The 13,442-nt window shown below is 55.0% G+C and overlaps 1 protein-coding gene across 2 annotated transcripts in view; it reads left to right on the forward strand.

Annotated features, from left to right (window-relative positions):
* The window catches only part of PTPA (protein phosphatase 2 phosphatase activator), a 33,277-nt gene that overhangs the window by 9,484 nt on the left and 10,351 nt on the right, over positions 1–13,442 (forward strand). For both annotated transcript variants that reach the window (XM_040225358.1, XM_040225357.1), the window contains exons 3-8: positions 1,176–1,262; positions 6,290–6,415; positions 8,156–8,273; positions 9,748–9,847; positions 10,744–10,868; positions 11,814–11,914. In XM_040225358.1, coding sequence (XP_040081292.1) covers positions 1,176–1,262; positions 6,290–6,415; positions 8,156–8,273; positions 9,748–9,847; positions 10,744–10,868; positions 11,814–11,914 — 657 coding nt within the window. The remainder of the gene's footprint in view (positions 1–1,175; positions 1,263–6,289; positions 6,416–8,155; positions 8,274–9,747; positions 9,848–10,743; positions 10,869–11,813; positions 11,915–13,442) is intronic.

Here is a 13,442-nt window from a genome sequence, read left to right on the forward strand (position 1 = left end):
AGGACGAGGACTCAGGCTTGCCCTGGGCTGGGGGTGTTGTGAGCGCCGGCGCGGTCAGGACGAGGACTCAGGCTTGCCTGAGCTGGGGGTGTTGTGAGCGCCGGCGCGGTCAGGACGAGGACTCACGCTTGCTCTGGGCTGGGGGTGTTGCTGTGGCTCATGTGGTGGGCCTGCCCTGTGACCTGCACTTCCACCTGCAGCCATTCCACAGGCTGCTGTAGGAATGTTCCCTTCCAGACCCTGAGCAGTCACCTCTCAGGGCTTACCTTGGCTTGCTGTGGCCACCCAAACATCGGGTTTTTTTGGTTTTTTTGGGGGGGCCATGCCATGCGAGATCTTAGTTCCCTGACCAGGGATCGAACCCGTGCCCCCTGCAGGCATTGGGAGCATAGAGTCTAAACCACTGGGCTGCCAAGGAAGACCCCTCACTGGCATCCCTAAGGCTTGGATAAAGAAGGAAGGAAGTGAGAGGCGAAAGGGATGAAGAAGAAACAAGACCACATGGAAGTTGCTAGCGCCTAAGAACTGCTTCTCCAGAGGCCTGCGCCTCAGCGCTTTCTTAACCGTGTGCTGGTTGTAACCTGCAGCCCAAGGGAAAACGGTGCCCTACTGGAAGCTGGGGATGGGGGTGCTGGGGGACCTGGCCATGGCTGGAAAACAGCTTCATCTCCTGCGAGCAGGGCATCTGCACACAGGCACACAGCTGGTCTGCCTGTTGGGGGAAACATCTGGAAAGTTCCCCGGGGGCGGACCCTTGGTATAGTATAATGATGGAGCACTCCCCACTCTGCTCTGGAGTTTGGCTGGCTGGGTCCTAGCTCCGTGTCCAGTGATATCTTGGTCTTAGGAGTTACTTTCCCTGAAGCCTTGGTGTCCTCGTGTGTAAAATGGGGACAGTGATGGGTTGTTGTGCAGAGAAACAACTGGCAGCAGTAGTGAGTGCACGGTAGACTGGCTAGAGGCCTAGGTGTTCTGGTGGTCCTTGGCCTGCCTGCGATTTGTGGGCGGAGGCTCAGGGTGGGGTATTTGGCATTGTCTTTGCACTCTCCGGCTATCAGGTGGGGAGCTGGGGGCAGCCTGGAGCTCCCCAGGCTGGGCAGAGCTGGGGGCTGGCTGGGGTGTAGAGGGTGGAGGTCTGACACCTCCACGTCCTCACTCCCCTCTCTGTTTGGCAGGCGTACGCTGACTACATCGGATTCATCCTCACTCTCAACGAAGGTGTGAAGGGAAAGAAGCTGAGCTTTGAGTACAAGGTCTCCGAGGTAGGCCTGGTTGGGGCGGGCCCTTTCCCAAAACAGCTCCCAGAGCCTGCAGTGGGACCTGTGGGCCAGGTGCAAGAAATACGATCACCCAGACACATGTGCAGTTGACACTGTTGACACTGAAATATTTCTACTTTTTAAAAAAGTCTGTGTAGATGTGTATTTATAGAGTTGGGACCAAGGTATACAAGCTGTTTTATAGCCTGCGTTTTTGGAGTGGAGGCAAGCCTTGTAGCTTGTGGGGTCTTAGTTCCCTGACGAGGGAGTGAACCCCAGGTGTTGGCACTGGAAGCTTGGAGTTCTGACCACTGGGCTGCCAGGGAATTCCCCAGCTTGCACTTTTGTTAACTGGTGTTACATGTAATTTTAAAACTAAAAATGATCACAAAAGAAGTAAACGTGCCAACTGAAGAGATTACTGTTAGAAACTTGTGTAACACTGATAAAAAGCTTGGCCTCACCCTATAATCTATGGAGAAGACAATGGCACCCCACTCCAGTACTCTTGCCTGGAGAATCCCATGGACGGAGGAGCCTGGTGGGCTGGAGTCCATGGGGTCGCTAAGAGCGACTTCTCTTTCACTTTTCGCTTTCACGCATTGGAGAAGGAAATGGCAGCCCACTCCAGTGTTCTTGCCTGGAGAATCCCAGGGGCGGGGGAGCCTGGTGGGCTGCCGTCTGTGGGGTCGCACAGAGTCGGACACGACTGAGGTGACTTAGCAGCAGCACCCTGTATTCCTCCCCATAACTGATTCCTAGGGACAGCCCCCTATTAACAGTGTGGGGACTGTCACCCAGAGCTTCCCCAGGAGCTCCTCTGCCCTTGAGCCATGCCCTCACTGGTTTAAACAGCCCCCAAATTAGACTTTGAGGTCATTTCCCCAAACACTGCTGCTCTGAATGCCCCCGCACATAGGTCTGTGTGGGCATTCTTTCCTAAAGTTTCATTCGTAGAGGTGGCAGTGCTGAGGTGAAGGGCGCACACTGCTTGGTAGGGGCTCTTTGGCTGTGTTTCAAAGACAGGCTTGTTTATGGAGGGAGTGCAGAAGTTGTGGGGAAGCTCCTACCCGTGGAAGGTGTGGTCTTGCCAGCTGCTGGCTCTTGCTATACTCCCACCTCCCAGCTCTGGGTCCTGGGCCTCCAGGGGCCTCCGGAGGTCTTGTTCCAGGCAGCCTAGCACTCCCTCGAGCTTTCTCTTATCTCAGACCTCAGGCCCAAGCAGCCTCTCAATGCCTTGGCCACCCAGCTCTCTAGCCTTAGCTTTGGCCTGTTGGGGACAGCCTGGCCCTGGCCTGGCTGGCTGTCGACCTGCCGCAAGGCTGGCATAGGCCTCATGCTCCTGGCCGCTGACTGGCTGCTGGGTGGCTGAGGTCCTTTGGAACGCCAGACCTGTGTTGGGGATTGACAGCCTTCAAGAGAAGGGAGTTGGTCCACCAGTGACTTCTTGGTTCCTCCTGGGCCTGGTCACTGCTCTGGGGCTTTGGCTGTGGGGAGAGAGGGCGCCTCCTTGAGCCTGTGGTAAGGAACGCTCAGCTGTACTCATTGGGCTGGGGAATGTGGTTGGGGGAGGCTAATTAAAGGAGAGAATTGTAATTACCCCAGCAGATCCTGAGCCGCCAAGTCCCTCTCAGGTCCCTTAATTAGCCCTGAGACCTTGATGGTAGCTGTCCATACCAGCCAGGCGTTGTCTTAGTGCAGAGGCTGTTCTTTAGGTAGGATTGCAGCCTGCTGGAGTACTGGGGTTCTAGAGTCAAGCTGACCAGGTTTTGATAACCTCTCACTTCTGAGCTGGATGGCCTTGTCCCCTCTGGCACTCCATCTCCTCATCGGTCGAGTGGGAAGAGCCGCAGACCTACTCGTGGTCCCTGGGGAGCATTCACTGTGATCTCATGTGTAGGCCTTTTTTTTGGCACCATGCCTGGCATGTACTAGGCGGCATTATCATTTATCAGCTATTGTTATCATTAGCTGTTTTTCAGTTTCCAGTAACATTGTTGTTGCTTCACTTGGGGCTCTTCCTGAGCTGGGTTCATCCTCACTTAGGGGACAGAGACTCAGGGCTAGACTCAGGGCTAGCGTGGTCTCCAGGAGTCTCCCAGCTGCTACCCACAGCTGACAGGGGCAGCTGAAGGCACCGCACCCAGCACACGGCCTCCTGTGCCGCCTGCGGCAGCTGCCTGGCTCCTCTGCTGCTGCTTGCTCCTGGCTCTTGGTGCAGGGGATGCAGCTGCTGCTGGGGAAAGGGCCAAGGGGCCTGGGATTGGCGTCCAGACCACCTGCAGCAAAGGGAGCAGGCAAGAGCCGTGGGGGTGGGATTGTCTAGACCCACATTTAGAAGGCTCTCCTTCCTTTTGGAATTGTCCTATTTTGGGGGACTTAAAATTTTTTTTTAAATTTTTTTTCTTTTTTTGTAAAATAAAGCTGACAGTAGATAGGAGGCTTACATTTTGCTGTAGTTTCATGTGATTTTTAAAATGAAGGCAGAATTTTAAATTGACAAGTAAATTGTACTGGTCCATGAAATCCAAAAAGGACTCTTTGGTCCAAGGAGAAAGAAGGTGGCTCCAATGATTCTCCATGCTTCCTGGGGGTCTCAGCCCGCAACTCCTTCCCCTCCAGCCCCTCTCCCCCAGCCAGCCGAACAGTAGAGGCAGCCCCTGCACTCAGAAAGCCCTCTCCAGGAGGACCTGGGAGCCTCTAATTATTCATTGGTCCAGCTGAGCTGGCAGCTGGGGCCTGGCTCCTGCCTGCCTCTGAGCACCTTCTTTGTCCCATTCGATGGGGGACCGGTAGTCTGGTGCCTCGTGGGGCCACTCGTCCTCAGAAATCTCAGTTGCTTTGTGGGGCCAGGTTTGCTGGAACCCTGTCAGCTCTCCCTGGTGACCTAGTTCTTCACAGCGCCAGACAGTGGCAGTGCTTTTGGTCACATTTCAGCAATGCAGCTTTGTGTCATCCTGGCCCTGTGGCCAGCTAGAGGGGGAAGTTACTCCTCTTACAGGTAACTTTCCTCTCCTCCCAGGCCCCAAGTGTGGGTGAGGGAGGGCAGCACCAGGGCCACCATCACGCTGTTTGTGCAGACTGCCATGTGGTCCGTGCCTCCTGGAGCTGCGTTGCGGTGGGGAGGGGGTGCCCTGACTCCCACATACTCCGTTAGCTCAAGCCTGCCATTTCCCTCCATACAAATACACGCTCGGCTCCTGGGCCATTTCTGGGTGTGGGCTCAGCAATGGCATACCTAACTGTGCCTTGCTCTCTGGGTCACAACTGTTCCCATGGGTGCCCCTTGCGAATTCCTACCAGTGTGGAACTCCCAGAGACGTCTCCTCAGCCCATTTGTGCCCGGTGGACTCAGGCAGGATCTGCTTCTGGGCAGGACCCCCCCTCCCAGGCCACCTGCCTCCACGTGTCCCCGTGTCGTGCTCCCCGAGCCTCCTGTACCTTTGTCTTGGCTCGTTTCACGGGCCGTATCTGGAACAAGCACCTTCGGAGCCACCCTCACAGACCTGTGCTGGAGTGAGACAGCCTCACCTGATTTCTGTGTTGAGTAATGTTCGGTGTGTTAATACAGCCTGGCCTGTCACACCGATCCCACTGCTTAAAGCCTGCTCTGTGAGAAAGGTAGAGCTGAGAGATAAGAGCCGGGTCTTAGCCACCGCTGCCCACACGTGGACCTGTGGCCCCAGCTTTCCACAGAGGGAACAGCTGGAATAGCCCAGATGCTTAGCAGTGAGGGAGTGGGTAATAATTACAGCACTTTGGTGCAGTGGAATGTCGCTCGCTCTCAAGAGGCTTTCTCAAAGGCCATGCTTCTATGCTGCTTGGAACGAGGGTTGTGAGGGAGCTGATCAGACTACAAAGTAGCGTGTGCCCCAAGATCCAGTTTGAGGGTGTGTGTGTAGATGTGCCCTGTCACCCTGTGCCAGACACGCGCTGGTGTGCTTCACGAGTTGCCACTTAGGCCTCGAGGCGGCCCTCAGCGTTGTTTACCCATTTTTATGCCCATCTTTGAGATGAGCAAACAGGCTTAGAACGTTGAAGTTACTTGGTCAAGGTTTTGCAGCAACCAAATGTTTTAACTGGGATTCATTTATAAAACATTTATTTTATTTTTGTAGTTTTGGGTCTTAGGTGCAGCCCAGGGGCCTCTTTCTGGTTGTGGAATGCACACTTAGTTGCACCACAGCTTGTGGGTGCTTAGTTCCCAGATCAGGAATTGAGCCCACATCCCCTAAATTGGAAGACAGATTCTTAACCACTGGGCCACCAGGGAGGTTCCTTAGCTGGGATATAAATCCAGGTCCAGCTGCCTTCAAAATTCTAACCATGATAAGCAGTGAAAAACACTAAAATGATGATATGAAGAGTATGTTAAAATGTTCAGACAGACTCTCCTGCTATCTGAAAGTAAGAGTGTTTCTGTGAAACCTTTCGTGAGCAGAAGTGGTGCAGAGGGAAAATCCTTTGCACTGAATATCCTCTTCAGGTTTCTTTTGGTTAGCAAGAGCCATTGCTACTGTAGGACTTCAGTGAGAGTGAAGTGGTGGAAAGTGAACTGAGAGCACCCAGGGGATGCCTTGTGGCGTTGATCTCCGGGTGGCAGGATTACCTGTCATCTTTGTTTCTTTCCTTTTTACGTTTCTGTTTCCAGTGATGAGCAGGTATTGTGCACTAAACAGAAGACCTTGATAAAATGCAGTAAGGAAAGTCAGGGCTGCCGCTCACGCTTGTCCAGCAGCTGCCCCTGCCCCCGCCCCCTCCCCGACCCCAGGCAGGCCGGCTGGAGAAGCCGGGGGTGGGAGCTGCGCCTGTCCCTCAGCCTTGTGCCAGGCCCTTTCTGGAAGGCTCACTGTGTTCCCCTGGCCCCTCCTTCACGCTCAGGAGGATTGGGAAGAAAGGGGGACAGCAGGGAGATGCCAGTGGTGCGAGGCCTGGTGGTCACTGTCCAGCAGCTGTTGGGGCTTCCCTCTGTGGCTCTAGCATGGGGCCACTAGTCATGGTGGCTGGGCCGCCTCTATTTGCCTCCACAGGCCATTGAGAAACTGGTCGCTCTTCTCAACACGCTGGACAGGTGGATCGATGAGACCCCTCCAGTAGACCAGCCCTCTCGATTTGGGAACAAGGCCTACAGGACCTGGTATGCCAAACTTGACCAGGTGAGGCTGCCGCAGGATGGGCTTGGGGGCTGGGGGTGGGTGGGAGGGAAGGAAGCGTTCAGATATCAGCACTGGGGAGTTTGTTGAAACGGCAGTTCTGTTCCCTGAAAGTACAAATGCGTTTACCCTCTGCCCCAGCTGTCCTCTGGGAATCACCACTGTGGGTGGGCCGCCCTCTGCACAGGGCTGTTCGTAGGTGATGGTGTGTAGCAGCAGACTGAAACGGCCCACGTGTCCGTCTGCAGTTTATTATCAGTTGAATAAGCTAGTAAGGCTGCCCTGGGAGTACCATGCAGCTCTAACAGAGAACGGGGAGGCGACTCAGGGACTCGGGGGAAGGGACTGTGACTTCCAGTGGTCCCTCCCTCGGTATCTGTGGGGGATTGGGTCCAGGATCCCCCGTAGATACTCCCTTGTATGAGATGATGAGGGTCCGTTGGTCCTCTGTGTCCACGGGTTCTCCATCAGTGGGTCCGAAGGGCTGATTATCCTGTTAGAGGGGAGGCAAGGTGTGGTGCGCAGGGCAAGCTGCCTTTTGGTAAGAAAGAGGGGAAACGAGAAAGGTCTGTTTGTATTTCTCTGTGTGTACTGGAAGGATACAGAGGAGGCAAATAAAGTGGTGGTTTCCTTTGGGGCGTGGGGGAGGGGTGGATGGAGAGGAGAGAAGGGTGGAGTAAGACTTCTGAGTACATCCCTCCTACAGTGTGTTCATTTTTGAGTCAAGCAAAGGTAATATTTGTTCAAAGCAAACAAAAAATAAAAATGCAGAGTAGCCACCCTATGCCATAGGTCTGTAGGTCTGGGGCGGGGCCTGGGGATCCAGATTTTCACCAGGTCTCCGGGAGATTCTCATGCCGGGTATTTACAGACTGAAGCTAAAGAAACTTGGGTCCTTGTCCCAGTATTTTCACATGATGGAACAGAGGGAAGTACCAAAGACCCAGCAAAACGCTGTCCTTGTATAAGAGTGACCTGGGGCTGCCTCTGGGTGCTAAGGTGGCACATGGCTTATTTTTTTAGTTGAGTTATAACGTAAAGAAAGCTGACAAGTCATAGTTATACAGCTTGATAGATCTTCACCTGTTTTCAACCTTGCATCCACCACCCGTATCAAGCCATGGAACATTCCAGCAGTTCCCCAGGGCCCTTGTGCCCCTTTCTAGTTGATGTCCCCCAGATTTTTCTCACTGCTCCCCTATAGATTGATTTTGCCTGCTTTTGAACTTTGTGTGCTTGGCTTCTTTTGCTCAGCGTTGTGGTTCACTTGTGGGGAGCAGTGCACCTTCTTGCTGCGCAGTATTCCAGATATGGCCATAGCATAGGTTATCTGTTGTGCTGCTGATGGACAGTTTAGTTGTGGAATGTTTCCACGTTTTGGCTGCTGTAAATGATACTGCTGTGAACATCCTTGCATATGTCTTTGGTGAACATCGGGCATAAACTCCCTTGCTGGGAGTATGAAGAAGGAGGACATCTCTGGGGATGTCAGTGAGTTACTCAATGGGAAAGTCAAATAGCTTCTTTTCAGATCCCTCTCCTCTTGTCCTCAGAGCCGTGCCCTCTGGAGGGTCAGCAGATGAAAAGCCACCCCAGGGTGGTCTTTGTTGTGTAGAAATGCACACTCTCCCATCTCTTCCTTCTGTGGGCAGTCAGAGCAGGGAGTTGGGATATCATGCTGAGATGCTGCCTCTGGGCGCCTGCCTAATCTGCGGCTGCCATGTGTGTCTCTTGTGTTATCAGGAAGCAGAAAACTTGGTGGCCACGGTGGTCCCCACCCACCTGGCAGCCGCTGTGCCCGAGGTGGCTGTTTACCTAAAGGAGTCCGTGGGGAACTCCACGCGCATCGACTATGGCACAGGTACCTGTGACCCCCGGCAGCGCCTGCCTGGCTTCCCTGCGGTTCTTTCTTGGACTGCCTCCTCTTTGCTCTGGGTTGTGTGGGATGAGGGAGCCCTGAGCAGGGAGCCCTGAGCAGGCATCCTGGGGTGCAGTCGGTGCAGGGAAGCCGGCTGCTCCGGCTTGGTCCGCCAGGGGGAGCCAGTGCCACACATGTGGTGGCCTCAAGCACAGAGCTGATTTCTATTCCTCGTGAAATGGCCTGACCGGCTTCCCTGGTGGCTCAGATGGTGAGGCGTCTGTCTACGATGTGGGAGACCCGGGTTCGATCCCTGGGTTGGGAAGATCCCTTGGAGAAGGAAATGGCAATCCACTCCAGTACTCTTGCCTGGAAAACCCCATGGACAGAGGAGCCTGGTAGGCTACAGTCCATGGGGTCGCGAAGAGTCAGACACGACTGAGCGACTTCACGTTCACATGAGCTTATCACCAACCCCGAACTGACAGCTTACTGAGAACTTACTATATCCCAAAACAGCACTTACAGAAACCCTGAGAACTGAAAGAGCCTGGCAGTTTCTGGCAGTGCTGTGGGGCATTACCCTCAGCCACAGTGCCCATTAGAGGGAGCACTGCGGCACCTTAAAAAAGAAAGAGGGTTTTCTCTATTATGTAGGTCGGGGTGGCTGGGGAGGGCCCCTGCTTTGATAGGCCCGTCTTGCCTTGCCTTTCCTCACCGAAGCAGGCAAATGCAGGAGCTGCTGCTCTCTCGGGCCCTTCCCTTGCCTCTAGAGGAGCCTAGGCCAGAGGGGCAGGCCTGGAGAAGGGCCTCCTTGGACCTGGGTCCTGGGAAAGTTTTGTCGTCTGCTCCCCTGATGCTGAGGAACAGGCTTATTATCAAGTGAGACTTTGAGGGGCGGAGCTTTGACTGTGACCAAACAACCTGTAGGGGAGAGGGACCAGGTCAGCAGGGACTGGGTCTTCCCTCTACTGTCAGACACTCCTTGTTGTGCAGGGGTGATGACTGCCCTGTGTGGTGGTGGCTTGAACTCTAGCTGGTCATGATCCCAAACTGTGCAGCTGAAAGTACCAGCTCGTAAGCATTCCAGGCCCTGGAAGGGCCCAAGGAATCATAAACTATCAAACAAGGGCAGGGACTTTTGCCTCTGTCCCGTTAGTGCCTGACCTGGACCGTGACTGCTCCTATAGTAGGTGCTCAATAAATAGGGTCGAGTTGATGAGTGAGTTAAACCTCCCAAGTAAAATGTGAATGCCTATGTAAGAATCGCCAGCCTGGGCCTTTTAGGAGTAGAATTATAGTACTGGTGGTTCTTAAAGGGACCCTGGTCTTTCTGGATGGGGAAGAGGCCCCTTTACTTCCATGTTGACCTCCTGCCTTAGATGGGAAGTTATTGGTGATTTGGACTCCAGTGAGGCTGAGAACAGTCCTACTCCTTCTGGAAGACTGTCAGCCTCGGCTGTTTTTTCTCCCCCAGGACATGAAGCAGCCTTTGCTGCTTTCCTCTGCTGTCTCTGCAAGATCGGGGTGCTGCGGGTAGATGACCAAATAGCCATTGTCTTCAAGGTGTTTAATCGGTGAGTGAGCCAGGTGGGAAGGATGGCTGCCGGTGGGAGGAGAGGCCGGGGGGGTCTCTTTCCTCCTTGGTGCTGTCAGACTGGGGACAGGGTCCTGGCAGGAGCTCCTGAGTGGCTGTGGGTTCTCTTGTTCTGTCCTAATCAAGCCATGACTGTGAGCAGAGTGTCCAAGACTCCTCCTGAGAGCTTCAGATTCAAGTAAAAATCAGTGAAGGGAAAGTTACCTAATGGCTGCTGATGCTTCTGTGGCATTTACCATGTAGAGGTTCTTTCTAAGCACCTTACATGCAAGTCTTTTAATTCTCATGACCACCCGAGGAAGTAGCAACTGTCATTTTCATTTTACAGATGAGGAAGCTGAGGCATAGAGAAATCAGGTCTCTTCACTGAGGTCGTGGCCAGCTGAACCCAGGCAGGCAGGCAGTCTCTGACCCATTCCCCTCACCACCCAGGCCACCTCCCTGCACATGGGCGTGTCTTAGTCACCAGAGGGCATTGACACGTCTGCTCTGGGCCCCACTCAGGTGCTGCAGAAGCTGCAGCTCCAGGGCAGTTCCTGAAGGGATCTAAGGGGTGAGCTCCATGGACTCTGGCGAGAGAAGCTGCAGCTCCTGCCCAGGCTCTCGCATTGTCAGGAGGTGATGGCACTAACCCCCCGTTCCCAGTTGGTGTATTGCCTGTTTCCTGGGCCATCAGAGGCTGAATGGGAGAGAGAAAAATGAAGCTACATTATATTGAGTGTATCGGTTGATGTGTGACTTGGCGCGTAGGCTTTAATTGACCTGTTGCCCTCCTCAGTGGTTCTTGCTAGGCTCCTCTGCTCCACTGGCTGAAGGGCTGAGACTTGTTTTTGTGCTTTTTGCCACCCACCCGCCCTTCCCCGCCCTCCGGTGCAGGTACCTTGAGGTTATGAGGAAGCTCCAAAAGACGTACCGGATGGAACCGGCCGGCAGCCAGGGCGTGTGGGGCCTGGATGACTTCCAGTTTCTGCCCTTCATCTGGGGCAGTTCGCAGCTGATAGGTACTGAAGTGGGGCGCGGACCCCCCACCCCTGGCCCCCCTTCCTCCCTTCCTTCCTTCCCCTCCCACCTGGGGCACACGCTGACAGCTTGTAAAGCAGGCATCAGACCAGCTATTGATGGAGCCGGCTTGCTGCCGACCTGCTGCTGCAGCCTGCAGTGTGGCAGGCCAGGGAGGCAGAGGCCACGCACCACCAAGATAATGGGAGGTGACATGGGCTGGGTTGAGGGCACGCGCCTGGTGCACAATGGACTGGTGTGAGACGCTCCCCCACTCCTGGCCACAGCTGCAGGGTTTTACATTGAAAATGAGGGGTTCTTTTGACTCGATGACCAGCATCATCCACTGTTATTATTGAGCTGTGCACAGGGGCCCGTTGGGGAGCTGCTGCCGGATGCTGGTCGGGGGCCTGCCCACTGCGAGCCTGCTCTGGTGGTGGTTCCCGTCACCTTCCTATGGGCCAGCCAGAGTGGGTTAGGGGTCCATGTCTACATGCATGTAGAATTCACTGCCTTAAAAATAACATTAGCAAAGGACACTTTGTTGAGTCCTTGCCCTGTGCCAGGCCCTGCTCTCGGTGCTTCAGGGAGATCATCTCGAGGACCCGTGGCAGGGTCTTTGCCAGCAGACCGTCAACACTGACCTGGGCAGGCGCCGTGCTGAGGGCTTTAGGGCGGTGCTGATGGTCAGGTACCCTCCCCACTCCCAGCCCTTACAGAGTGTTCCTATCCCCACTGCACGGATGAGGAAACTTGAGTCGCATGGCTGGAAAGAAGCAGGGCTGATACTCATTACACTAGAGCACACACACAGGGTCGTTTATTGCTTCTGTGAGGTCAAGTGTTGAGGGCAACAGCCCTTGGGCGGGTGTTAACGGGGCTGGTCTGCTGTGGCCCGGTGGTGCCAGTGACTGGTTCTGAACCCTGGGGCTCTTTGCTGCTTCCAGACCACCCGTATCTGGAGCCCAGGCACTTTGTGGATGAGAAGGCTGTGAACGAGAACCACAAGGACTACATGTTCCTGGAGTGCATCCTGTTTATCACCGAGGTGAGAGAAAAGGAGTGAGGAAGGGGCCCCCGGGCAGCCTCCAGGCCAAAAGGGCCTGAGGAGCCAGAGCTGCTGCCTGAAGGGGGCGGGGCCACCCCTGAAGCAGGTTATTGAAGAGGAAGCCCAGCTAGGCCTCTCCGAAAGGCAAAGCCACCTTCTGGCTGTCCAGGATCTCCTCCCCTAGATCAGTTTCTGCTGGAGCCGACGGACTAAGACCTGGTCACTGTGGGGGCTTGGTGACTGATAGAGCAGGTCTGAAGGGTGGGTGGAGGTCAGCATCTCTTGAGTGGGCCCCCAGCATCTGTGGAGCTTCTTGTGTGTGGATGTGTGTGATGGAGCCTTTGTAGGAGGTGGAGAGACTGGAGTGGACAGCCAGACAGATTTCTGTTGAAGGGACACACCTCTGTTGGTGCCTGAGGACAGGGGCCACATGAAGTGCTGGAAGTGAAAGTTAATAGGCCTGGACCCTCAGGCCACCCCGCGGGGATCATTTAGGTGTGTGTTGTTATCCTGCTAAAGTAGGATCTCCCCCAGTGTGGCCTTGGACCACTTCCTCAGGGTCACTTGGGGAGCTTGTTAAAATGCATGGTCTTGGGCCCCACCTCAGCTTTCTAAATCCGAATCTTGGGGGACACAACGCTAGAACCCTGAATTTAAACACAGGACATGTGCAAGGTGACTGTGCATTAAAGGTGGGGACCCACTGCTTTGGGGGCCTCTCAGGAGGCAAACATGACAGAGCTACTTGACTTTCACTTTTCACTTTCATGCACTGGAGAAGGAAATGGCAACCCACTCCAGTGTTCTTGCCTGGAGAATCCCAAGGACGGGGGAGTCTGGTGGGCTGCCATCTATGGGGTCGCACAGAGTCGGACACGACTGAAGTGACTTAGCAGCAGCAGCAGCAGGAGGCCCTTTTAGCTTCCCTGCCTAGTGCCTGACCCCCACACATGTCCAAGGGGGACCCTGGCTCTGCCTCCTGCAGAGGTCCTGCTCGCATTCTCTTTCCTGATGCCTACAAGCATTCCCCCTGGCCCCAGCGACCTCCCTGGCACTCTCGTGGATCCCCCCTCCCTGTGGGGGCTGCTCTCTCTGCTGCCCATTCTGTCCCCTGAGGAGGGGCCGCCCGGTTAAACAGCTGTAGCTGCAGGCTTTCCTGGTCAGCATTCGGCTCAGGCCTCTGCCCGACTCCAGAGGCCAGAGGGGAACGACACGTTTTTCCAAGTCAGCAGATGAAGCCTGTTCTGATGGCTGAGTGGCCGCCGCTTCATTCTCTGAGATCTGCTGCCTTCAGCACTGTAGGCAGCCCAAGGTCGGAAGGACTCCAGGGCAGCCTGGCTGGCTGCCTTGAGAGCCAGTCACATGCTGCTGTCTCCAGACTAGGTCGGGAGGGTCTGCAGAGCCCGGAGACACCTGGGGCTGGGTGGGGAGAAGGGGTGGCTTCGCAGACCTCTCTAAGAGGCTAAGCCAGTTAGGCTCCCCCAGGTGGCTGGCCAAGCCCCAGGGCCCCTGTCAGTATCTAATGAGG

The sequence above is a fragment of the Oryx dammah genome, unplaced genomic scaffold, assembly GCF_014754425.2.
Source record: "Oryx dammah isolate SB20612 unplaced genomic scaffold, SCBI_Odam_1.1 HiC_scaffold_25, whole genome shotgun sequence".
In the NCBI taxonomy this organism is placed as follows: domain Eukaryota; kingdom Metazoa; phylum Chordata; class Mammalia; order Artiodactyla; family Bovidae; genus Oryx; species Oryx dammah.